Here is a 25,213-nt window from a genome sequence, read left to right on the forward strand (position 1 = left end):
CACCGCCCCGCCCCGTCGGCGCCGTTTCCAGCCGGCGGCCTTAGGCTGCTGCACGGCGCTGGGCGGGGACGCGCGAGGCGGCGGGAGCCGTTCGAACCGCCGCGATGTCGTACGTAGCGGCGCGCGGGCGCCATTGCCCACCCTGAGGGCGGCCGTTGGCGGGGGGCGCGCTGAGGAGAAAGGCGGGCGGGCGGCAGGCGCTGTGCGGAGAAGGGCGGGTTCGGTTCTGAGCTCTGTCTTGAGGAGGGCGCGGGAGGGAGCCGGCTGAAACGGCCTCACAGCGGGCTGCTGTATCCCGAGGGTATTTTTAAAGAAAGAATCTTAGCACCGTAGAATCGCTTGGGTTGGAAGGGACCCAAAGTCCAAAGCAAGCGAGTAAAAGTCACAGGATATTAGTGAGAAACTGAAAATACGACCGGGAAAGGTAGATTATCAATACACTAGCAGTAATACTCAGCTTTAACCTGACAAACATGAGCAACGCGTTCCTTGCTAGCTATAAAGATATGCCATCATATTTCCTGAACCATACAGAGTAAAATAAATGCCATTATGTGATTTTGAACCGATCTGAGTGTAGGAAGCAGAGGTAAATAAGCTATTGGTATCATGATCCCACATGCATTATCTTTCTGCCTCTCGTTCTTGTTCAAAGCTGACACTGGGTTCTCATCCAGAGCCACAGCAAGGCTTTTCCAGTCATATAAAAAAGATAAACCGAACTGAACTTGGATCAGTTTTATTTCTGTGACCCCAGCCAAGGAGTCCACATAGATTAAGCACAAATTTTAACTTGTTCTGAGCAGACAGCAGATGCCAGGAGCTCTTTTTTACTTTTCCCATTATAGAATCAGGGAGACAATCTCTACAAAGAAGCCCACAGGCAAACCGGGCTGCTGAGTAGCACAGGATCTGACCTTGGGACAAGCAGGGCTAAGCCGACCTGCTGCAGCCAAAGCTGCCCCCCTACGGCTCCTTGCAGCAGAAGTGCTTGTCCGGATTGGGGCTGCTGCTTCAGCATCGTGGCTTTGGGTGTTGGCAGGGTTTTGCAAGTCAGTAGAGGGCAATTGGGACTGTCGTCACCTCTATTGCTGTACACAATATTTGACAGGCTTTAAATAACGCAGTCTCCACCGGTCCACAGCTTTCTCCCTAAGAAATTTTCCAATTTATAATTTAGCATGATTTTCACATAGTTTCTCATTTATCTCCTTCCTGCAGCGATGTCGGGCCTAGATTCTCCTTTACTTTGGCTTCCAGCTCTTTTGGAAGTCTGTCATAAAAACTTCCATCATAACATGCCTTAGCGTAACATGCAAATGCATCAGTCCCTAGAGCAGCCTTTCAGAGTAGGCCTATTAATAAATATGTTTCCCTGCTGCCACCAGAGCAGAAGATGTAATGGAGTCTGTATTCCTTAAGCAACGTGGGTTGGTATTAAATAAAGAAATACATTGTAAAGAATTCCATCAAACTGCTACAGCTTTGACTGCCCTTTGGCAAGAGTTTCAGTCACTGTTTTAAATGTGTTACCTGTTTATTTGGCTTTTTAAAAGACAGAATACTCCTCTTTTCCTCTTTGTAATAGAGATCATTATAATCTCATACACATAAAAGACCCTCACCTGAGTTATATTTCATAGATGTTTTTTCATTTGATTTTTCCAGCACTTAAATTTGCTATTTTGGAGTGGTACCGTAAATTAAAAGAGGATCTGTTTGAAATGAGGTCATCTTAATTCCTTACAGTACGTTCTTTCCCAAGTTAAAAACTGTGCTAAGGTCTTGAAATGTAATGCATTTCTAAATCTTCTTTAAATTGATATAGTATATATTCCTTGGGGACTGTTCTTATAAAGATTTTACATTTTTTTCTTCATTGTTTTATGCAATGCTTTAAACCATTAAGATTTAAGAATGTACTTTAAAAGTTTCAGTTGTCTCTGGGAAAAATAGTCTTAATTTATGTTGACCTTTCTTTCCTTTGAGCATTTAGTCTGCATTCAATAAAATTTTGATGACTGCTCTTTAGAAGACAGCTGTACGATATAAAGTATTATAAATATTCAGCTTTCCTCTCCTAGCATTGCCATTAACAGCTGGGCATCCAGTTCAGCAGAGCAGATTTTGCAGAGAGAGCTTGGCGTGCTCCTGAATCAGTATAGTGGAGAAGACTAGAAAATAGTTTCTTATGGTTTGGGGACCTGTAAAGACATAGAGCATCTGTTCCCCAGTTAAGTCATAGTCTGGTAGCACTGAATCATGTTAAGAGCTAAAATGATGGGAAGAACCACTTTTTTCACCTTGGCTGTACCTGCGTTTTAAATGCCTAATAATTCTACTAAAGGAAAAATGATTTCAACCCTTGCTCAGAAGGTATGTAAATAATAATGCTTTTGCATTTTTTCATTGTTTATGGCTTTTAGGGGACAAGTGTATATTTGGCATCCTGTGAAATTCACCTCAGTGTCTTGATTTTTATCTCTAGTATAAAAATGGAGAATTGGATTTTCCTATGGAAACATTTAATCTTTCTAAACAAGCGATGTTTTTGTACAGTGTATTTTAATTACTTAATATATTTGCTTTGGTTGAGATCATATTTTTCTTGTGTAGCATAAAAAAAAAAGTTCCAGATACAAGAAAGGTAAATGTCACTGAAATTAGAGATGATAAACCTTACTGCCTGGAAGCTTTGTGTGTTGACGACCGTAAAACTTGCCTGTATTTTCATTGTGCAGAGCTAAGAGGTCGCTGAAGTTGGACAGTGTTAAGAAACATAATGTAAGTATTTTTGGTGTATGAAATAATGTCAGATATGTGTGTAGGCTTGTATACATGTATTTGTACATAAACACAGTATCTCATTAGTTAATGAATATTACAGATTGGTGCCTGTCTGGAAAATTCACAAGAAGGCACGCAATTACTGATGAGAGTACATAATTGGTAGTGTTCCATTTGTCCTACAACTGCCTGGCCTTAAGGAATGTGTACCTGCACAAATACTTGAACATAACAAGAGCAATAGGCTCTTGTTATTTACCCTCACTATTTCCCCAAGAGCTGAATGAGTTCAGCTACTTGGTGAAGTCATTCATTAGAAATTAGCTCCGTTATCCTGAAGCAAATGTTCTGCCAGGTAATTGTACAGGTAACAGTATGGAATTATGATAATGCTGTAATCTGCATATTACAAACTGCAGAATTGAAATGAAAACATTAAAGGCATTTTCATGTCAAGGCTATAATTACCTCCCTCAGCTAATCTGGCATAATGAAACAATAAAGTACTTACACTGCAATAAATTTCACCACAGTTATCACAATAAAAATAAAATTGTACTGTTGCTATTACTTTTTGTAAATGCAGCTATAGCAGCACACCATGACATATGTCAGTTTATTATCTGCTTCTACCAACAGTGGGTGTTGCTGCAGACACCATACAGGGGTCTTTGTGAGGATGGCAGCATTTAAATGAAGGAAAAATGTATGAAAGTACATTAGGAGAAATAGCTGGTCAGTGAATGAGCTCCCAGTAAATCTCCACATCAGTGCCCTTCTCAAGACAGCTGCTCACATGCAGCTCGTACTCAGAGGTCTCACTGTTAGCAAAACACAGTTACACAATTTTTAAGACTTACAGGATTTTTTTCTGTTGTTGTTGCTGAAAGAAAGATGGCAAAATTCTGCAATAGCATTAGAAAAAATCATTAGCAATTTAATTAGCAGCTTAGCATCCCATTATCCAACTTGTTCTGCTCAGAATGCAGCTGTGACTGTAATTCTGCGTCTGTTTATTGGGGTGTAGCAGTGTTTCTGTACATGAGTGGCCCAGCTGAAGTTACACACAGTTCCTTCACTGCTTTAAAGGCAAGTTTTGTGTGCAGAATGGGGCTTGACCTGCTAGAAAATGCTGCTTGTTTGGAAGGTATTGAGTCACTCCTTTCCTTGCTTCAGTTGCAGAAATAGAGACAAATCAATTTGCTCCTCAACCTCCAAGGGTCTGGAGATGTAACAAGAATGGAATAAATTGCTCATTCTCTTTCTTGGTGCATTTTGTTTTGACAGTACCATGTTTCCAAGAGGAAGGAAAAAAATAAATAAATAAACCACCAGCATCACTGTTTCACTGCAGTTTCTTCTTTAAACCCGTGAGAAAATATTGGGAGGGAATAGAAAAAATGGCTTCATCTAAAAATACCCCTTATTGTCTGCACGATGTCAATATGATGTCAATAGAGTGAACTCACTCATGCAATGTATGCACTGCCCACTTTTGGAGGTGGCTGATCTCATTTGGAAGCAGTGGTGGACAGGTGGACATACCTGCTGACTGCCTCCTTGACACGGGAGCTAGGCAAGGACAGGAAAGCTGTCATCAGAAGCCGTGCTGCGTGGTGTGCATTCCTGCCCTTCTGTTTGGTCACTGAATCACTGGTTACATAGCAGTGAGGCACTGTCAGGTACTGTGCACATTGCCTAATAGTTATGCAAAAATCCCTGAGTCACTTCACCAGTGATTCCAAAGAGAGTGAGATGCAGCTGATACAAGTGGAGTCTCAAGCTACATATGTTTCTATTTCTCTGCATGTTTCCTTTTTGTCTGTCACTGATGGCATCATGTTAAGCTGCTAGATTTCTTAACTGGAAGAAAGTTCTTGCCAGCCCTCTGTGTGTCAACAAACTTGTTTTATTCTTAGTACTGGTAATGCAGGGAAATCCCAGTTTCTCAGAGTTGCAATCTAGAGAACAAACTGCACCCCAGGTTGTAGTTCAGAAATGGAGACTTCTCTGCAAAATTCCTGTACACTATTGAATTGCTACTTCTGTATCATGAAATGTATTGAAATTCTAAGCCAGAGTTTTGGTTTTAATGGACTCTTTTAATGGACTTCTGTGTTTAGTTTTTAATTAGCAGAAATCACCGTCTTTTAACGGAACCAAAAATATCCATATGCCTGAAGTTCTCAGTAGGATAACACCAGTTTTTGTCTGTTGGTTAAATAATACATGTATGTACATACGTGTGCCAGAATATCTGAATCTTTGGAACCTATGTACTTTTTTTTTTTAATGAAAACAAGGAGGCTAAAACTGATGTGTGCACACATGAGAGGCTTCCCATAAGGGAGAGTACATAAAGCTTGGAAGTACTTAGAAATCTCTCTCATCAAATAGGTTTCAGAGAGGCTCTGACTGATTTGGGATGCAATATGCAGCGCTGCTGATAAGACAAGCAGAGGCCAGGATGCATTTAGTTTACAGATGAAAATTTTGTAACTTTTGTGGCTTCAGGTGGATATAGGAACTCCTCTGTCTTTAGCCAATATTGATCCAGATTCCTTTGTCTTCTACTACATTTTAGCCAGTTGAAGCAAGCCCTTCAGCCAAGCAGCAGCAGCAGAACTACTCACCAACAACAGGAACACGCCAGATAAGTCCATTCTCATCTCCCTCGAGTCATAATGCAGAGGATCTCAGGAACGGCTTATCTCACAGTGAGTTGAACATCTTGCCTTTCTTACTGCAACATTTTTCTGGCTACTGGCTTGATTCAGTGATTTGTGTGTCTCATGCAGTATGTTTGCTTTCTTTTTTGTCTTAAGCTTCCCAGTTTCAGATGGAGGAACAGATTAATTTGTTCACGCCAGTAAAACAAATTCATGCATATATGCTGAATTTCCATATTCATAGAGGAAGTCTCAGAATCGAAGAAGTGATGTACATGTTATTAGATCAAGTGCAAAAGAGAAGTTGAGTTAGTCTAACCCTCCTTTGCTTCCTTCTATGTAATTTTTAACATAGTTATTCAGATTGAGGCAGATTTTAGTTAAGCTAACACAGCTCTGACTGTCAGGAGCTCTCAGAAAATGTGCTCTTGTATAATTATATCATTTCCATTTCATTTTAAGATATATCTCCACAGACAACTCTTGATGCAGACAAACTATGAAGTGTATTTTCAGTAGAATAACCTGCTTGTATGGATGTCATAGATTTTAAGAGTAGAGAAACCACTAACTCACCTAGTGTTACTTATCAAAGCAGTAATACAAAGACACTTATCTTTCCCACATAAAACCCAAGAGCTTTTGTTTCCTTGCATTACAAGTTCTATAAAAATCACATAGCAGCAGGGTTAGATGGGAATGTAAGTCATTTAGTTCCAACTCACCTTGCAGGAGCTGGTTGCCAAAACAGGGCTTGAACCCACATCCTTCAGTGCAGTGAGGTCGATCTCTGGCTGAGCACTCTAGATGCTAGTTCAGGGCCCAGAGATGGTTGTCTCACTCTGAAGACTTCAAATATATATTAAATCACTTCTCCTGTTATCACATTCCTTGTTCAGTTACCTTTGTTATTAAATAAAAGTCTCAGGGCTGATTTTGAATTTGTATGGCTTTAGTTTAGCCATCAATACTTGTTAAGTCTTTTTGTTGGGTTAAAGAGCTTTTGATGCCCCATATAGTTTGGGATTTACGGGCAGTAATCGAGGCTTCACCAACATTTATGATGAGCAGAAATATTCTGAGCAGAACAGAATAAACCTGTTTGAAATTCAGCCCCTAGAAAGATTTTTTTTGAAGGAATGTTTTAAGGAAAACATTATGATTCCGTTCTGTATCTCACATCTTCACAAGATGCAGCTACATGCAGTTGCAGCATGTGGCCTCCTGAAAACTGGTTGATGTTTGCAGTGCAGGTACATACTTCCTGACTTGTCTTGTCAGGATGTGGCATCCTACATTTTTACTCAGAATATAACAGCAAGGAATTAGATTCAAGTGCAGTGCCAGCACATGAAGCCTAGTAGTTAATGGCCACCAAATGAAGATTCTTTGTATTCTGAAGAAAAGAATTAAGTTAGAACAATCCATGCCCCATCCACTGCAGGCACTCAGAGCAGTTTTTTTTTTTATTAGCACAGTCACATCTCAACAACAGTTCTGAGAAAAATAAATACATACAACCCAGCCTTCTACTTTTTTTTCCTAAATGAAATGCCCCTTTTTGTTTCATGGCTGCCTGTACAGCATCAAAGTATCCTCCAACCCGACTGGATATTGTAAGGATAGGCAGAAACAGATACAAGTTGCTGTTAACCAGTTGCAGATCAGCCAAGAAAAGTAGAGTTCACCATTTCAGGATAAAGAAAGAATTGCTTACCCCTTTCCAAGGATTGGGGCTCACTGAACTCCAGATGACACAATCTCCAAGTAGAGATGCTTCTCTTCCACTTGCCAGCCCTTAAATGAGCTTAGGGAGAGGTGGACCCAGGGCTGCACAGGCGAATTGCTCACACCTGTGCTCCCAGGGCTGGCCACGCTCCTTCACCAGGTGCTCAGTCACTGGTTCAGGCTGTGATCTCATGGTTCCCATGCAGATATCTGCATGTACTTTTAAACCTTAGCTTTGCAGACAGCTTTCAATCGTTTATGATGGTAGCAGTCAAATACAAAATTAAAAGTACTGTGGCTCTTTATATATGTTCTCTTGGATATTCCCTACATCCGATTTCTGGCTTTAACAACTCCTTTGTTTAGTTTCAGTCAGATGCCTTTCTGCCACTCAGCACCTTGTAGTACACTGTCTGACTCTGTCACAAGTGCTAAAGCTTTTCAGCAGCTCTGCATTTGCATTACATGCCTTGTATCTTAGATAGAAGAAAAAATGGAGCAAAATGTCTCGTACTAAAATGGACGTCTATTAGGATGCCAATGGAAAGGTGAACGCACACCATATTTGCATGTGATTAATAAATACAGACATGAGGAAACATTCTTTATGAAAAGACTGATCACAAGATCGTAGCTGACACTGAGGTGGATCATTATTCAGTTATTTAGTACTAGCATCCCTTTTTACCCCCATATTCATATGGCTACAGGATGGTGGGGCAGGCTTCCTCTTATATCACAGTTACAAGTTGTCCTTTTTAAACCCACTATTTCTCTTTTCCTTCTGAAAAGACACATTTGAAGTGTTGTGCTGTTTGAACAGATATCACTTGTAAATCTGGTGTTAGTTGAGGTTTTGTTAATAAAGCCATGGGCTTTATTGTTGTGGCAATAACCTACTCCTGTTCCCCTACAAAACAAGGCAGTGCTGAAACACAGAAATAGGACTCGACATGCAGAGCAATGGCAGTGGGGTAGGATTTCTTGTGCCCCATCATTTGACAAGCCAGAACATTCTACTGTCAATACAGGATGTCAGAGCCCTTGGAAATAATTTGCACCTTATTTCCTTGTAGTTGTTTACCAGATGGAGCTGGGGGCCAAGCATTTCTTATTAAAGGAAAGTGAGGGTTTCATTGCTCAGTTATTATGGTATTTCATGGTAAAGCTTTGTGCTGTATTTAGGCAGATAATAGAAAAAACTTACATGTAGAACAAAGAAACTAAGTCAGAATTACACAGACTTACAGCTGTCAATATGATAATCCCAAGATTTCCACAAATATAAATGTCATGTGAACTGATGAGAGGTGGAATTATGAAAGAACAATTTATAGTCAAGTTGGGGTGTTTCATTACTAAGGAACCTGCCCTGTTTCATAATTGAAACACAATCTGCCTGAAAGATCATTCAGCAGCCAGTGTTCAGATTAACACTTTTTCCTGTGCTTCAGAAGGTTAATATTTTATTTTTCTCATTGTTGTTTTTTTCCCTTTCTTGTAAACCTCCTAGGATGTGAAACTACTTCAGAAAGCAGATTATCCAGAAGAGGGCAGCCTCAAACAGTGAAGGATGCGTAAGTGTGAAAAGTGCTTTGTGGGCAGGATTCACATTTCATACCGAATTAAATGAATAGTGATTGTTTTTAATATTTGCAATTGCTCAGGGTTGGATGTTTGCAGGTACTGAAGGGGAGGGCTATGGGGACGGGTTAATGCAGGGTTTGCAGTGCAACAGTTCTGTCTCGGTGGCAGCATGAGGCACGTGGCACTGCCTGTAACAGGAGTCATGTCCATGGTACTACATCATGAGGCAGCACAATTAAGCTGTCTGTATAAAAGTGTGCTTTGCCTATCCAGGCTCTCCTGAAAACATACCTAATTTTTGGAGTCCAAAGATGGAGGTAAAATAACCTTGGGACGCTTTTCAGTTAAGATCTGATCACAGATAACGATGACAAAACTTCACATCTGCATGGCAGAATCTTTTACAATTCTTGTATTTGCTGCCACAATCTTATTTTAAGCCATAATCTTCAGACTCTTGGACTTGGAGCAGTCCACGTTTACTAAAACACTGATAAATGTTTTGGGCAAAGTATCTGATAAAAGTGCTTTCCTAAGCTTGACAGGTGTGAGGAAGGAGAAATGACAAACACTTGCTCCAGGTGAGGCTGTTAGTGTCTCCTGTTGTTAGCATTGCTCAGTCTTTTCTGTTATGAGAAACACTGAATTGTTTGTAACATTGCCAAATTTCAGCTGAAATGTGGACTGGGTTTTTTTCTGCAGCAGCGAGGTGCCATGTGAGTGTGGCATGTGTTATTTGTGTACCAAACAATCACACCTGTCCCAAAGAGCTGGGCAAAGCAAATATTTGTTTGTACTGTGATACAACTTGGTCATCTTCCCTGTGAATCTCTGTGTGTTGGATTGCATTGAGGACGCCTTCCAAATTCTTGGGAAGTGATCCAATAAACACATTATCCTCAATATTCCCATGACCTTCTCCACTATTTGAACTTGACCAAAATTGCCTTCACCACTACTGCACTGTTGTTCTTTTAATCTTACCTTCTGTGTTATTCTGCCTGCTCAGCTGGTGATCCAGCAGCTGGTCCTCTGATGTCCTCGACGTCCATCTTTGGTATCTCCTAATGAAAGTCTCATTCACAGCTCAGCATCAATGTGGTCATTCCATGTCTTCATCTCTCCTCTACAACTTGATCTCCTTTATTCTCATTCTGTGTATTGTGACTCTCCCGTATTTGATTCAGGCCCAGTTCTGGGCATCCAGTTGTTATGTAGATTCTCATGTCTGTAGGTCAGGAAGACATCTCTTCAAAATACTTGAGGTGAATTTCCTGCTATTGCAGTTTGTCCTCGTTGAGAAATTACTTCCCAACATAAGGCAGCCTCTATTGCCACACGTTGCTTTGTCAGCACACTTCTGTGTTCTTTCCTTGTGTTCCTTTTCCTTAAGTCCCTTTGAAACTGGAGGCAGAGTGCAAGTGCTGTGCTGCAATGGGTGGCACTGGAAGAATCACCTTGCTAGAGTGGAATTTCTGCAGGCTAGTTGGCAAGCTGGCATTAGAGGGCTGGGCTTTTGTACCTGCATGTGCTACTTCCATCATATGCTCAAGTATCTGTTATTCTGCTGTCGTTTGTACTAATTATTTGTATCACAGATAAAAATTACCTCAGAACTACATCCACTAATGCATCCATTGCTTTTTATTAATAATATCCGTGACATTTGTTCAAATAATTAATCCTGCACTTAAAGTTGTAACTCTCTCATCTGATTATTCCAGTTGTGGTGCTGATGTGCTGCTTTTCTGTTTGTCTTGTAATGGAAACTTCCCCCACCATCAGGATGAAATTCCTTCCTTGCAGGACAGGAAGCATCTTCTTAGTGGTGGAGCCTGGCAGGCAGCAGTGCTGTTTGGATGGTATGCTGGGGTGTAAAACAGAAATACTTAAAATGCAAGATAAAAACATCTTGCAGTTACAGCACCGGAAAGCTGCAGACTCCAATAAAAGAGCTGTTTGCTTTGCTTTGGGATGGTGGTCTGTGTGGATCTGAGCTTTCATTTTAGTCTTGGTGAACCAGTAAATCCCTTGGTCAACACTCAGACTCATTTCACAGTGTCAGTAACCTTGAGCTTGCAGGAGGATTTATGCAATCGTGGTATTCCTTAACATTTAAATGTTGGCACTCCGTAATTCAGTATGCTCTTTTTTTTTAATTAAAAAAAGGCGAGTGTTTGAAAGACAAGCAGTTAGGAACATGCCAGTAAAACACATTGAAAATCAACACCTACACACTGCTATTTATGTGAGCTTCCATACACTTTCTTGCTTTCTAAATACTGGATTTGGGGGTTTTTGTGAGTGTGATTCTCCCTTCTATGGGGAGACGCAGCAGGTAGATGATTCCTATTGCCTCTCTTGATTTGTGTGCATTGCAGGGGAGCCTTGCCTGACCCTTCATGGTGGGACTTCTTTTTAAGGAAGACTCAGTGCAAATCCTCAATCACTCACTGAGGTCTGAAGTTAGATCTAATCTGATGGTTAGATCTAATCTGATGGTTAGATCTAATCTGATGGCGTGTGATCTTAATTTCCTGTACAGATCACCAAGTCTGGTATTTCCACTGGCAATAAAGTGTGTTTGTGGGTAATAGATGTGGTACCAGCAAGTCACATTCCTGTTTGCCATCCTGTGTGACTGGAAGGAAATCCTGATTACTGAACCTGGGTTTCTATGCTTGAAATTAAGATACATCTGGTTGGCACTTCCCACACAGATATTTAAAGCTGCATTTGATGCTGTGTGGCACAGGGAGGTTTGGTGGGCTGTTGGTTCACAGGTTATTCCCATCCATGCTGTTACAACGTTGAGGAGCTGTTGGATACACTGTAAACACTGTTTTTTTTGCAGTGCCTTGTGGCTAACAGCAATTGTTTCACCTTCACCTGCAGGTTTGCAGCCTTGCAGTCCAACGTGAAAAGATCATTGGTGAGAATTCTGAAAGAAAGAGAAAACCTGACAAGCCTACAGGTCTGATTTACATCGATTTAATTATTTCTTCATCAGCTTTTAGCATGGAATTTGAAATAAGAATGAAAGCTTTCAATGCAGCATTTGAGTTTAAGGGAACAGGGAAACAAGTAAGATGCTGGAACCCAAGCAGAGTTGGCCTGGAAGTACAGAGAACACACACACACATAAGGCAACTTAATAGATACCTATTTTTGAATTAGAAGTTGCTTTTCCAAGCAAGCTACTTAAAATGCATCTCTCTCCTCATTTTGTACATGAATGGAAGCATATGAAGTAGTTACCAACTACTATTTATAACTAGCAGTGTGAATTATTACTGTGCAGATTTATACGTCCTTGAAGATTTAATATCCCTTTGTGTTGAAGTGATTGTACTATTTAATTTACCTCTAATGTATCATCATATAATAGAGTCTGCTTAATACATGCTAAAATGCAAATAATTCTTCTGGTTTGCTCAGCTTTCTTTTCTCGAATACATTTAGAACAAGGTTAGCTGCCGAATATCAATGTTCTTGAAACAGTTCAGCATACGGAGAGCATTTCATCATTTATTCTCATTTATGTGTGGCCGACAGCATTTTGTTCACAGGGAAAAAAAAAAAACAATGAAACCAGCATTGCTAATAATTGGAAGTCTTATAGTGGAAATGTTTGTTTAGGAAACCTTTGTGTTTCTCATTTGCCACTGTATATTCCCGGATCTACCATGAGATGCTGGGGATTATTCAGTATTCCCATAGATCGGTAAATGCTTGCAGATTTCTCTTTTCCTACCATAGTAGAGCAAGCTTGTACATGCTCCGAGATTGCTTTCCTGGGGATCAAGTGTTAATCTGTTTAAACAGCTGAAGACTTCTGAATGAAGCGTAAATAACAGGAGATTTTTAAGCAACTCTTCCAAAGGCACCTGAATGCCGTTTTCAAAAGTAACACCTGTTCTTAGCCCTGAAACTCCGTCATCCCGCTCGCTCTGTAAGAGAAAATCTCGTGTAGCATTGAGAAAAGTATCCCTAAAGTTCTTTCTTTTCGAAATTTGTTACAAGCTGCGTCGTTTGGGAGTGAGATTTAACCATCTGTGATTATGGTTTTTTCCAGGCTTTAGAGGGCAGCAGAGAGCTGGAAAATATCATCGGTGTCTCCGACTCGTCTTGCGCCTTGAGCGCTGAAGTGCAGAAAACCCAAGCGCTAAGTAAGAAGGATTTTCGACAGTATTTATACAGCGCTGTGTTAGAATGGAGTGTTGCACTGCGGGCCTCTGCCGCGTGAATTCTTTGGTCAGAGCAAACACACCTTAAAGGTCCCTGTGCAGCCAATGGGGACATGAAAGAAAGGCAACCCCAAAGACACACACTTCTAACTCAGCCGCAGGTGGAGAGGAAAAACTTGGAAGAGCAACAGCTTTTCTCATGTAAATAGTGAGCTACTTAGTGGGCACTTAGCTAGTGATTAGCCTAAACGTTTGCACTTTGATTGCGTTGCCTTTCTTCTCTTTTTGGAAGGAAGTTGTTTTGTTTGTTTGCCTGTTAGAAGGATTAGGCTGAATATAGGTTTCCAGGCTTTAAAAATTGCTATTCATCTGTCTTTAAATGATGGACATACCAGATGCTTATTGTGCTGGGAGAGGGGCACCTTACCGATGGCACATCCGTCATAGGAACTCAGAAAGTCAAAGGTTTTCTAGTTTTAGGAAACTTTTATCCTTACTCCAAGCCAGAGGTTTTTGGGACTTCTGAATCCTCAGCAGCTGGAAGAGCGTTTGTACTTCAGTTCCCAGCAGCCTCTGCAGTTAGAAAGCCAGTATGTCCTAGGAAAGTATTTTAATGCAAGAAAAAAGCAAAGCCACTCCCAACCCTTATCACTCATTGCTGACTTACAGGTAACAGCCAAAAAACGCTGCCGGTTATCCAAAGGAAAAAGTAACTCTCTGCCTGGTCTGGTCCTTCCCTAGTGATCAAACTAGCTGCAGGCACCAAGGAGTTCTGTTGCTGTTCAGGCCTCGATCTCTGTGCCTTAATTCTGCTCCTTAATTTTCACAGCAGCATGAAAGCATCCGTACCCACACGGCATGTTTATGATGCAGCTGTGTGTCTAACGCTGCATTTACCTGGGGACTGCTTCTCCAAGGTTCACCTGTACAGCTCTGCTCCTCTGGGCTTTTTGCACTAAGCTCCCAGCTTCGTTCCCAGCCGACAAGGAAATGCAAACACTGTATACATATGCACAGTCACTGCGTTCTCTCATGGGACATGCATTCAAAGATGATAAGCATGCAAATGATAAGCATGCATCCTGCAGCACATGCGACGTTTTGCTGGTATACATTATTCCAGAACCCATCAGGGTGCTCTGTTACCTGCAGAGCCTAATGCTGGAACTCGCTGCAGGAGGGCAGAAATCAGCTGGCTGACTCTGCTGCTTATGTTTGCGCTTGGAAGCTACCAGATTTTTCTGACCAAAGATCACTGAGACTCCTCTAATGCATGAGGTGTGTGCACCCCAGCTGTGGAATGTACGCACCACACGATTCCAGCACTACTGTTGTTTAAATTAACATTTCTTTCCTGCCTTGTATTCCAATGCTCATTCAGATTTCATTTTGCATTTGTATACAGGGTTCTCGTTCCCACTGTCATGCAGATAAGCAGAGGCTTTCTTACACAAAATGAAGCTCTGTGAAAACAGTCTATGTTTACATTACTACCCTACACGTGGATAGGACAGTACAACCATCGAGCCCAGGAGAAGGTTGCAAATGAGATGTCAGACCTCTTGTTGGCACTTTATTATGTGCACTGTTTCCCCAAGCTTCCTGTTGCCTCCAAAATGGGAAAGAATCCTCATTCCCCCACTCTCTGGATTAGAACAAAGTCCTGTGTCAACAGTAGAAGACAAAAATGGGGACAAAATGTAATACGAGGCCTGTAAGCACATTTCAAAACTGTGTTCTTCTCACCTTCCTTTTGTCAATTTTTTTTAGCAATCCACAGATACACCTGGGGTTTTTCTTTTTATTGATCACGTGAAGGAAAATACAAGTGCTTCACAAATGAATAAGAAAGCATTGCTATTGTTTTCCTTGAAATCTCTGGGGTATCATTTATTGATTTTAGGTTTCTCTCTTCACTAGTGAGCCAAGCAGAAGAACTGCAGCTGTTGAAAAGGAACCACGGACACCTTCCTGCCCAAGGTACTGAGAAACAAAAACCAAAACCAAACCAATGTTGTAACTTCTACATAACAGGCGTGTTGATGATTCCTTTTAGTTGATTCCTTCTCAGTTCTTTCCTCCTGAAGTAAGTTGCATAATTTCAGCGTATGAAAGTGGCAGTAATCAAATGTATTTCTTCTGAACTTGCAGCTCAGCCTGAACTCTTGCACTATTCAAATGGAGATCTCATCTTTTCAGCTATTTTGTTGTTCTGAGTATTGCTCCATAGAAGTGTGTCTCTTTGACAGCCCTGCACTCGAGGCACGATCCGGAACTCAGTGCACTCAGGCCCTTGAGACTTTCCCTGCCCTCCGTGCATCCAAGTTATCTTTGTTCTCTCACTCTCCTCTCTCTCCTCGCATTTGGGGAATACAAGCCAAGTAACGCGCGCTGCCTGCAGCACAGCCTTGATCGCCCTGTACGTACTGGGAGGTGCTTAGCACACTCCAGGGGCCTGTGAGATCCCAGCTATTAGGTTTCCTCATAAGTAGGCCTGTGAAAATATTTGAAGTTGGTGGCGTTTGATCTCATGTGGCCCACGCAGCCCCTTCAGTGCCTTGGCTAAGGGAAGGGGGGGGACGGTCAGACTCCTCTTGTCCTGTTCAAAAGAGCACAGCCACTGTCAGGCAGTGCTGGTGCTGAGCTCTGTGGGCCTCTGCAGATCAGCACAGCCTCTGCTTCCCTCGTGCCCTGCTCTTTAATGACTGCTGGTGTGAAAAGTAGCCCACCGAACAGTCGCCAGTCATCAGTCTTACTGGAGAAGGAATGAAGTTGTAGTGAGCTGGGGGTCGGCCTCTTCTCTCGTGTCATCAGTGATAGGACCAGGGGGAATGGCTTCAAGCTACGGCAGGGGAGATTCAGGCTGGACATGAGGAAGTATTACTGCTCAGAAAGGGTGGTCAGGCACTGCAATGGATGCCCAGGGAGGTGGTGGAGGCACCGAGCCTGGGGGTGTTCAAGGAAAGGCTGGATGTTGTGTTGAGGGACATGGTTTAGTGGGAGCTGTTGGGAATGGGTGAACGGTTGGACTGGGTGATCTTTTAGGTCTTTTCCAACCTTGGTGATTCTATGATTCTATGATTCTAAGTATTTGGGAAAAGCATGATGGGAAACAGAATTTGAGCTCAAGGTGACCAATTTTGATGATGTTTCAAATGTCAGTTTTGCTTTAATAAAGAATAATTTCTTATTTGCAGTCTTAAAAACACAGAAGTGGAAGAGGCCAATAGTTTTGAGATAAAAGGAAAGCATTTGGAGATGCTTTGCCTTTTAATTTTGGATGTGGTTTTCTGTAATTATTTGTAATTAGTTATGCTCAAAATTTAAAACCTGTGACTATTCTGTGGCTTGATACTGATGGAATGTCACATTATCATCACATGGTGAGGCATGAAATTTATTTACTTTACATAAACAACCTCTGCTTAAAACAACTTAATACAAAACATTCCTTGCTCAATGGGCAGCATTATGCAGGACTCAGTATATCATTCTGTGTGACCAGCATAAAAAATGCCATCATTGTTTGTCCATGCCTAGCATTTACAGTAAACAAAATGTTTTTGAATAGAATATAAGCAAACTGTAAAACAGCTGCCAAGAGATGAAATCTAGTCAGTATGCTGCAGTCCAAAACATGCTTTATGTGTGTTGAGAATGAATGTGTAGGTTGTGATATGCATATTTTAAAGGAAAATCTAATCACTTCAGTGTATGGAGGAGTGAAGATAATGTTCTACAAAGGAAAGCTATTTCAGATGGTTTGTACAAACGATATTAATAATTTCTGTTACCCAAAAAAATAAACAGTGACATAAATCATGGCCGTGACTCTGCTGTCTGAGGCAGAAACAGTAAGGGAGTGTTAGAGAAGATCAAATATTTGCTGTGTAGGAAGGAAACGGGAAAACTATTTGCAGGCTGTGTCTTCATAGTCAAATAAAAACCCTTTTATTCTTGTCTGTGTTCACCCTGACGAGCCCAGTGCCACAGGTGATCATCCCCACTAAGGTCAGTTCCAAACGTTCCCAACTTTCATTTGCTTGTAGTGCAAGGCCTCAAGTTTGCTTCTTTGAAACATGAGTGGCTGCTCTCCAAGAAACTGGATCAGGGTTAACTGGAAGGGTTTTGATCTAACCCAACTGAGATTACCACTGAAAGCCAACTGCAGAGATTAGGGAGCAGGTAGTACTGAGCTGCAGCTTGTCCGCCCAGTACTGCAGTGCCTTGCACAGAAGGCAGTGGAAACGCTGACCTTTGTGAGCAGCTATGAAGCGTGGCACTTGGACCTTGTTTGCCACAAGGCAAGAAGAAGACTCACTGTTTTTCTTTGCAGCCAGTTTAATCTGCTCAAATTCATGCAAAAACTCTCCTTGACTGTGCTGTCATTGAGCAGGCAAACACCTTTGTTAGTCCAAGAGCCTTAGCTGCAAATACTTCTATGAAAAGCACAGAGATGCAAGTTTTTTTCTCCTAAACAACGCCTTGCTTTAGGCTTAAAATACAGCTGGGTAATCTAATTTTAATTTAAAACTCCCTGGGCTACATAGAAAGGCAATAAAATGGAGAGACCTGTTGTTGAAGTTCATTTTCTTGTGCAGGAAGTCTAAACTGGTTCATCTTGGCTTGTCTGGGAACTTGGCTTTCTGTATTAAGGGATTCTCTTCCAAAGAGGTTCAGAGTTCTGTCTGTCGGCTGCCTCGCAGTGCAGATCTGAACTTGACACTGTTGCCTCTGAATCCTCAGGCATTCAGGAAAGTATTTCCAACTGCAAGTTCTGCAGCCTGCTGATTTCTGGTAGAGTCATCTCAAAACAAATCACATCGCAGCCATAGGAGTGAGGCATTCCTTTTTTTACTTCTTGGCCACTTCTGCCTTCTGATCTGCTTCTGTAGGACTTCTCTTTGTCCAAGAGAACCACGTATACATCACAAAGCATGCAGTTCCATTTCGGAAACAGTGCAAAATAAAATGAGGAGAGTTCCTTCTCAAAACAGAATGGCAATAATTGAGTATTCCACAGTTCATCCTAATTTATGTCAGCTTGAGTTTGGACTTTCTGTTGGGTCTTCGTGTGTAAGCAACTAAACAGGTGGGGTCTGTGCTGCTGGGGGTAGCAGTGAGTGAAAGTAAATCCATCTTACCACGCATTTCTGCCTCATTTTCAAATGAAGGAGAATAAATCCATTTCTGGATTTCAGTTCTTTAATCTGTTGGGGAAAAGCTGTTCATGATGACACGAAAAGCAGTTTCTTAGCTGAGGATCCTTTCAATGAAATCCAAGTTATGCCTTTCAGTCGTACCACGGTGTGTGTTTGTACGTGGGACTGCAGGAAGCAGAGCAGTGCTGTGCACACACCCCACGGCTCGGTCCGACCCACCTGCTCTGTCTGATCATAACGTGTTTCGACTCTCCCCATGCAGACAAATCATTCTGCCCTCCTGCACTCGCAATCAAAACCAATTGTAAGCCTGCCCCAAAGCACACGTTAAGGAGAGCAGTGTTGTATGCTGATTTTTAGTCTGTGGATGAAAACCTGTTGCTCAGGCACACTGGCAGCACGTGTTCTCAGTCCGTGCATGCAGCTCTTTCTTCAGTTCGTAAAGACCTTTGCAGTTCAGAAGAGATAACAGGAACCAACTTAGGCTGCTATCCAAAAAGTGCTTGTGGTTTGCCCAGTGCAGGCGGGCAGCTTCATCTACTGAAGGAGCCCTGCTGGAAGGCAGGGGGCTGCTGGCCGTGCTCCCATGGCACCGCGTTTGCCGGCACGTCCAGCTGACGGAGCTGAGGAGCGGCGCCTTTAGAAACAGCCTGAGATTTAAGGAGTGCCTGAGCTTGCCGCCTGATAAGCTTTTTGGATAGAAGGGGGCAATTTACAAACCTCTCCCATGATTTAACATCTTCTGCAATGCAGATGAAATATTAAGCTATTAACTTTGGTGGCAGATACAGAAATGCACACGAGACATACGACTGCAGGCCCCGCCGTTATGTACGCACAGAACTGTCAGCCTGCATTTTATATGTAGGTGTCCACCACATCTATTCATGAATTTCACACTCGTGTTTACACTCTATTTTCCTATGTACCTTTTTACTGACTCGATAGCCATTAATTTTTAATCCTAGCGGATCTAGACTTTGGAGCATGAAGTTTAATGAAAAATTAAAGCGTTGTAGTACTTCCAACAGCTACGTGTAGCAACTCCTGCGTGAGAATAAATACTGCTTTCTCCCATGAATATAATTATTTTAAATAAAAAAGAAAAGAAACATTAGTTTGGACTCACTTAGAAGCAATTATATGTTTAAGAGGTGTAAATAACTTGCTACCCAGACGTTACAAATATCCAGGTGCTCTGTATGTGCTGATGACAACAAAATTGAAAAGAAAGACTGTAATAATTCTGACTGGTTTTCTCTGCAGAAGATATTGATTATTTGTGTGTGGTGAGAGATTTGGAAAATTCAATTAAAGGAGTTGTGCAAAGGTTTCATAAATTTTCCTGGTACAGCGTGTACACAGACATTGTTGCGTATTAAATCAATGCAGCACTTCACAATATATTTTCTTTGAAACATAAAAATAAATAACATTTAAACAGTTCTGCTTACTACAGAAACAAATTTTATTTTCTGTGAAGCATTTAGTCATGTGCTATCACTGACTCATACACATTTGCCAGCTGTAACAAATTTTATAGACGTTTTCTCCAGAGACATAGCTCATATACTATGAATTTTTAAATGAGCAAATGGTGAAGAAGGGATGTCAGCAATATAAAAATTGATCAGTTAAAAGATAAAAGCATAAGTAAAGAGATTTGTATGGTAGTCTTAATAGGTTTTATTAAATAAAAATACTATAAAAAGACAGTAATGAATAGACTGACGGTTTTAACTGTGGTTGAGGTGGAGAAAAATTATTCTGGCACATTTAGTACGAGATTGGTTTTATATCACCTGACAGGTGGACATTTTTTTTCTTCCCCTTTTTAGATCTGCAAATGTTTTAGGGCAGCCAAACTTGGGAAAGAACAGTAGTGCAAGCAGGAGAAGAAACCTGGGATTGTGCCCTGCTGATGCTGTAGCAGGTTGGGGCAGCAGGCGGCAGGGAGGTCGGCCTGCTGGCTCTGAGGCCCGGCTTTCTGGTGGCCATCGGGGTGCTGCCCTGTGCTGAGCCGCCCCGAAATGCTGACCTGTCCTCCTGACCCTCCACAGAGCCCTGCCTGCCTGCAGGCACAGCAGACTTCCAGCTGGAAGTTTGGCTGATATTGCTATCTGTGCTGGGATGCGTTGGAGCTTAGATATGGCTTCTTCCTGTAAAATACTCAGAGAGGGAAGGGTTGTTTTGTTTTGTTAAGGGCTTAGGAGCTTTTTGAGCAACACATTACCCTTGTGAGCTCACCAAATACACTGCTCACCCAAAGAACTGCTGTGACAAACGTTGTACTGGTCTGGTCCACCTGGGAAGTAAATAATATATTTTTTTTCACTCTTTGAATACCTAAATGCCATCTGTGTAAGCATTACTATCAGTATGGCTCATTGAAGTGTGCTGTCATTGTATACATCTAGAACAAAAAGCAGAGTCAAAGTTTTCCATGAATCTGGGCAGCTTACATTTTTAAAGATACCTTCTGAGAGTGACATGCTGGTGTCAGTGTGGTTGCTTGGGTGATGGGTTCTTTAGATCCCGCATAGTGTGAATGCTGCTGTCAGCAAGTAAAGGCCTCATCAAGGCTTCTGAATGAGCTGCATTTAGCACAAAGAAGCCAAGGAACAGCAGCTTGGCCTTGAATGTCTGCAGGGATGGGGCATCCACAACCTCCTTGGGCAGCTTGTCATACAGGATTGGACAGTTTCCTATTCTAACTGGTAGCTGGTGGGATTTTTTTAATGACAGTTTGTATAAGCAAAGGGTGTTTCTTAGCTATAATGCCGCGAAGCTGTACCTGAGGCAAAGTTGAGCTGGATGTTTTTTTGGGAGTAATCTTAAGAGATGTAGTTTAGGATTTGTGGCCTGCTCCACGTAACGTCACTGGCACCTCTGCTGGAACTGCAGGCAGGGCTGCTGCATCACACCACCTGCAGCCGAGAAACCACAGCACGGTGAGAATCAGACCTGTCCTTGCCATCACCCGTGTCTTTACTGGCTTTGATGCATCTTTGTGGGCTTCTGTGCAGCCCTTTTCCTCGTAGGAAGTCTTTTTAGCTTTAAACACCATAAATATGCCTGCGGTCCTCAGTATGTTGAATATATTGCAAATAAATCTGAATTCTGTCCTCACCCTTTTGTGGTGGTAGAACCAAAACGCAGAACCGTCAGCAGCAGCAGCGCAGAGCCCGGCGCTCATCATCTGCTGCAGAGCCACCCAGAAAGGCACCTGCTTCCTACCCCTCATGTTCCCATTCCCTGAGTTCTCTCTGCCCTTCTCCCAGCCACCTGCTCAGCCCCTTGGCTGCTCTGAGGGAGGCACAGCCAGCAGGGCGCAGGTAGGTTCTGCTGTTTGCCATCCCCTCGGGGACTCAAGGCTGGCCGTTCCTCTCCTGCAATCCTTGGCACAGCTCTTTATGGTCCTTACATGTCTTTGGTCCTTACAGATTTTTCATGTACCGTCTGAAGTAAAGAGTTCTGTAACCATTGCAGTTCACTTAACTCATATTTGTGTGGAGATTTTCACCAATTCTGTACAAACACTGTTCTGCTCACAAAACACTGATTTTCTTCCCCCACAGAGTACGCCCAGCCAGCCAGCAGCTCTGCCTTCCTGCAGCTGCTCCTCGACTCTCTGTAGCCTCTGTCTGCTGGGCAACTTTGCCAGCTGCTGCACACAGGTACCGTAACCCTGAGGACTGAGACGTGCTATTTGCAAACATGTGCAGAGCCATCTATGATACAGCCTTGCAATCAAAACTGGGATGATTTGATGGGAGAAATGTTGACATATTGAAACTACAAAAAAAAATATCCCACTCTAAAACACCTGGCTGCATTTCTCCTTGCCAATGCTGTCAGTCTCTAACTGGATACTAAGAGTGGCAATTCAGCTGTAATGCGTGTAAACTAAGTACAAAAATGTGTGCACTGCAGCAGATAACATTTTCTGAGCTGCCTTAAGTGACTCCTTACAGCTCACCAAGATGAATGCACAGGAGTAGGACAAGCAGGCAGGAGGGGTACAGGGGGGAGGAACAGCATGGAGAGCCCAGGCACCTCCTGCATTCACTTATCACAGTGTGGGATGTGAGCATCCCGAGGTGCCACTGAATGTGCAAATTCGTACAAGCCCTCTGCAAGACGACAGGTCACCTCCTCCCATCCTGTGAATGGTTCATTCTTAGCAGTCCCAGAACAGGAAGCATAAAGCAACACACTAACAGACACCTCCAGTCGTATTTAAGGGTTTCTAAATTCTTCCTCCTTTGGCTGCTCGTCCTTGTTGCGCTGCTGTGAGAAAAGCCCAGTTAGAGGCTGACCTTGTCTGTCCCTGGCTGTTACCCACGCATGGGAAAACTGCCTGCTCGTGTGTTTCATAAACCCCGTGAGCCAAAGCAGTCTGAGAGGAGAATGCCCGCAGGTTGTCGCGTTTCCCTTTGCGCTGTAAGGACAGCCCTGCTTTTGGAGAGCTGGAGCACTCTGAGTTGTGACTGAGGAATATGAAGCAGATGGACGGTTTGTACCAGCTGTACAACTGATGTAGTGTGGGGGTGAAGTCACAGACACGTTTTGCTTCTCAGTGAAGGTTAAATTGCATTCATAACCATCATTAACTGGAAGGAAAATTTAAAAAAAGCTTCAAGCCTTGCTTGGCCACAAGGTGCTGCCACCCAGCACCGAGCAGCTGCTTATCCAGCGATTCCCTACTCCTTCCTCCTTCCAAACCAGCTCCCCGCTGTGGAGCCCAGCTCCCTGTGAGGCTCATGCACTGAAGCCCTTTGCTTTCTCATGCTTACAGATACACGGCTGTGATAGCTAAACAATCCTTTCACCGTTATTTATTCAAGTATTTTCTGTAGATAGGAATATAGCATTTCCTTAAAACTCCAAACGTTACTGCAGTTCAGCAGAGACCATCTGTTGGCCTGCATTGCCTTAGGATGTGTGTGCATCTATTTTCTGAGCAGCGAGGCTGCTGCTGGACACAGGACAGAACTATAATTGTGAGCAGATCATATGAATGATGATGATGTTGTCTAACTGCAATTTATTTTAGTCATTCCTTATCTCCCCACAGGCATTATGTGAAAAATGCATTCCACATCAACCCAAAGTTCTACATCTGCTTGATTGTACTTAAAAGGAGAGAAGGACCAACTGTAAGCCTATCTCCCCTGCAAATACCAGTTAGGCATTGCTCGCTGTGCTAGGCAGGTGCACATCTAGATAAAATTTCTGGCATCTATTTAAACTTAACAATGTGCACAACCAGATAATCTCAATGTAAATAATACATTTCTTTGTGGTTATTTTATCCCAGCGTGTGTACAGAACGCTGATCTAGATTTACTGCTGCATGGAATATTAACTATTTTCTTCTGTATGTTCTTACTGCAAATATAAAATAGTTACGTTGCTCTGGTTTAAAAAAAGTTGCAGTCAAGCATCCCCTGCAAGAACTGCTGAGGAGAAAATGTTGTAGAAGAGAAGCATTGGATCCCACGCCTTCAGGGAGCAACGGACAGCTTCACAAAGCATGGTGCTCCAGGAAATGGCTGCTTCCTGCTGGGGCTGCTCAATTAATCTCCCCAGCAATAAGGCAGCAAAGCACGATCTAAATGACTGCGTCTGGGTTTCCAACAGACTTCCTAAAAATGTACAATATTTGACAGGTGACACAGCTTTCTATAATGATGACGGTGACCAAAAGATAAAGGAAGCTCTATTATGCAAGGAATGGTTCTGACTGCTGACCCTGTGATTTGTTTATACTCGGGCAAATTACTCATCTATAGCTGCCACTTCAGGACAAATTTGCCATCTACAAAGATGCTTTCTCTAATGCTGACCCACTGCACAAAGGCACTGGAGTCAAGCCCCCGTTACAACAGCACTCTGTTGACATTCTTTTTAGGTCACCATTTTAGTTTGGTTCCAGTATTTCATGATATATAGAGAAGCTTTTATCGAACATCTTCTCTTTGGTCACTGTGCTCAAAATTGAACTGATAAATTAGTTGGGTGCAGCCTCTCTTGTGGGGAGAGTGCAACAGAATGACTTCTTCCCCAGAATGACTTTTTTTTCCCTTAAATTTCATGAACAGAGTGAAGTCCAATATAAACACAAAAAATTTAACATCATTTCTTGCTAACCAGTTTTTAGAACACTGAGAAAGAAACATTACAATATGTGGTTAAATATACATGTAGTCAAATGTGGATGTACTGAAGCTTTTGGAACTTTTAATAAATAAAAATTACTTCTGCATTTAATTGCTGTGCAGTTCAATGTGAGAAGTTAATTGTCACTCATTTGTCTGCGCTGCTTTTTGCTGTTGCTACGTGCACAGGCTTCACCAGCTGAATGTTTGTATGATAACAGAAAAATAAATAGTTGGGACTAAATGGTAATAGTTTATGTAACCTGACTGTAACCTTTGTAGCTGAAAATTAAATAATCATTGATCTGTACAGGGCCTGCAAGTGAACTGAACGCCATCTACAGCAAGCTGTTCCGTGCAGGTCTTAGGAGAACAGTAATTTTGCAGAGGAACAGTAGGGGTGATGATGGACAGTCAGCTACAGCAGTAATTTAACTGATTTACACAAAGCTCACCCTACCCCAAGGACAGTTGTTGCTTAACCATTTTTAGGGAAATACAATGTTTTCACCCTAAGCTCCTGCACATACTCCTGGCACATGCCTGGGCTATTTAAGCAGTTACTGTTTCTTTGACCTCTCCCTGTACCAGGCTTCTGCCTTTCCGAAACAGCTGGCTCTGTTAAGAACCATTTCCAGTTCCACACAAGGTGGATCGGATGACTCTCACTTTATCACCCCTGGAGGCCATCTCAAGGACAAAGAAAAAAGATACATGCAAAACTAATGTTTTTATACGGGTGGGAAGGACCCTGCCCCGATCTCGTGACGAACACAAGAGAACAGGCTCGTCAGAACGTGAAGTTGTTCTGCTTCCATCTTCATCTGCTGTTTCACACTTGATTTCAGTGGAAGCAGAAGGTCTTCAAAGCTCCTGAAGCTTCAGCAGTCTCTCAGCAGGCCGTGCTGTGGGAATGCTGCGTGCTTTAGCTC

At 42.3% G+C, this 25,213-nt stretch overlaps 1 protein-coding gene across 2 annotated transcripts; it reads left to right on the forward strand.

The window, feature by feature from the left end:
- Nucleotides 1–16: 16 nt before the first annotated feature.
- On the forward strand, nt 17–24,537 carry ITGB3BP (integrin subunit beta 3 binding protein). 2 transcript variants are annotated; one of them, XM_052666920.1, is made up of 10 exons: nt 84–109; nt 1,389–1,430; nt 2,742–2,784; nt 5,372–5,504; nt 8,698–8,761; nt 11,667–11,745; nt 12,847–12,940; nt 14,879–14,938; nt 21,699–21,797; nt 23,198–24,537. In XM_052666920.1, the coding sequence occupies exons 1-9, from the start codon at nt 105–107 to the stop codon at nt 21,755–21,757; spliced, it is 579 nt and encodes a 192-aa protein (XP_052522880.1). In that variant the 5' UTR covers nt 84–104; the 3' UTR covers nt 21,758–21,797; nt 23,198–24,537. The 2 variants fall into 2 exon arrangements, with proteins under 2 accessions (XP_052522882.1, XP_052522880.1); XM_052666922.1 differs by lacking the exons at nt 1,389–1,430; nt 21,699–21,797; nt 23,198–24,537 and adding an exon at nt 15,110–15,212 and having other exon boundaries at nt 17–109.
- Nucleotides 24,538–25,213: the final 676 nt, after the last annotated feature.

Source organism: Tympanuchus pallidicinctus, unplaced genomic scaffold (assembly GCF_026119805.1).
Source record: "Tympanuchus pallidicinctus isolate F22 unplaced genomic scaffold, pur_lepc_1.0 scaffold7, whole genome shotgun sequence".
Classification (NCBI taxonomy): Eukaryota; Metazoa; Chordata; class Aves; order Galliformes; family Phasianidae; genus Tympanuchus; species Tympanuchus pallidicinctus.

Coding starts and splice junctions, on each gene's coding strand:
- ITGB3BP (XM_052666920.1), top strand. Junction 5,505..8,697: donor CAGGAACGGCTTATCTCACA/GTGAGTTGAACA, acceptor TAAACCTCCTAG/GATGTGAAACTACTTCAGAA. Junction 8,762..11,666: donor CCTCAAACAGTGAAGGATGC/GTAAGTGTGAAA, acceptor CTTCACCTGCAG/GTTTGCAGCCTTGCAGTCCA.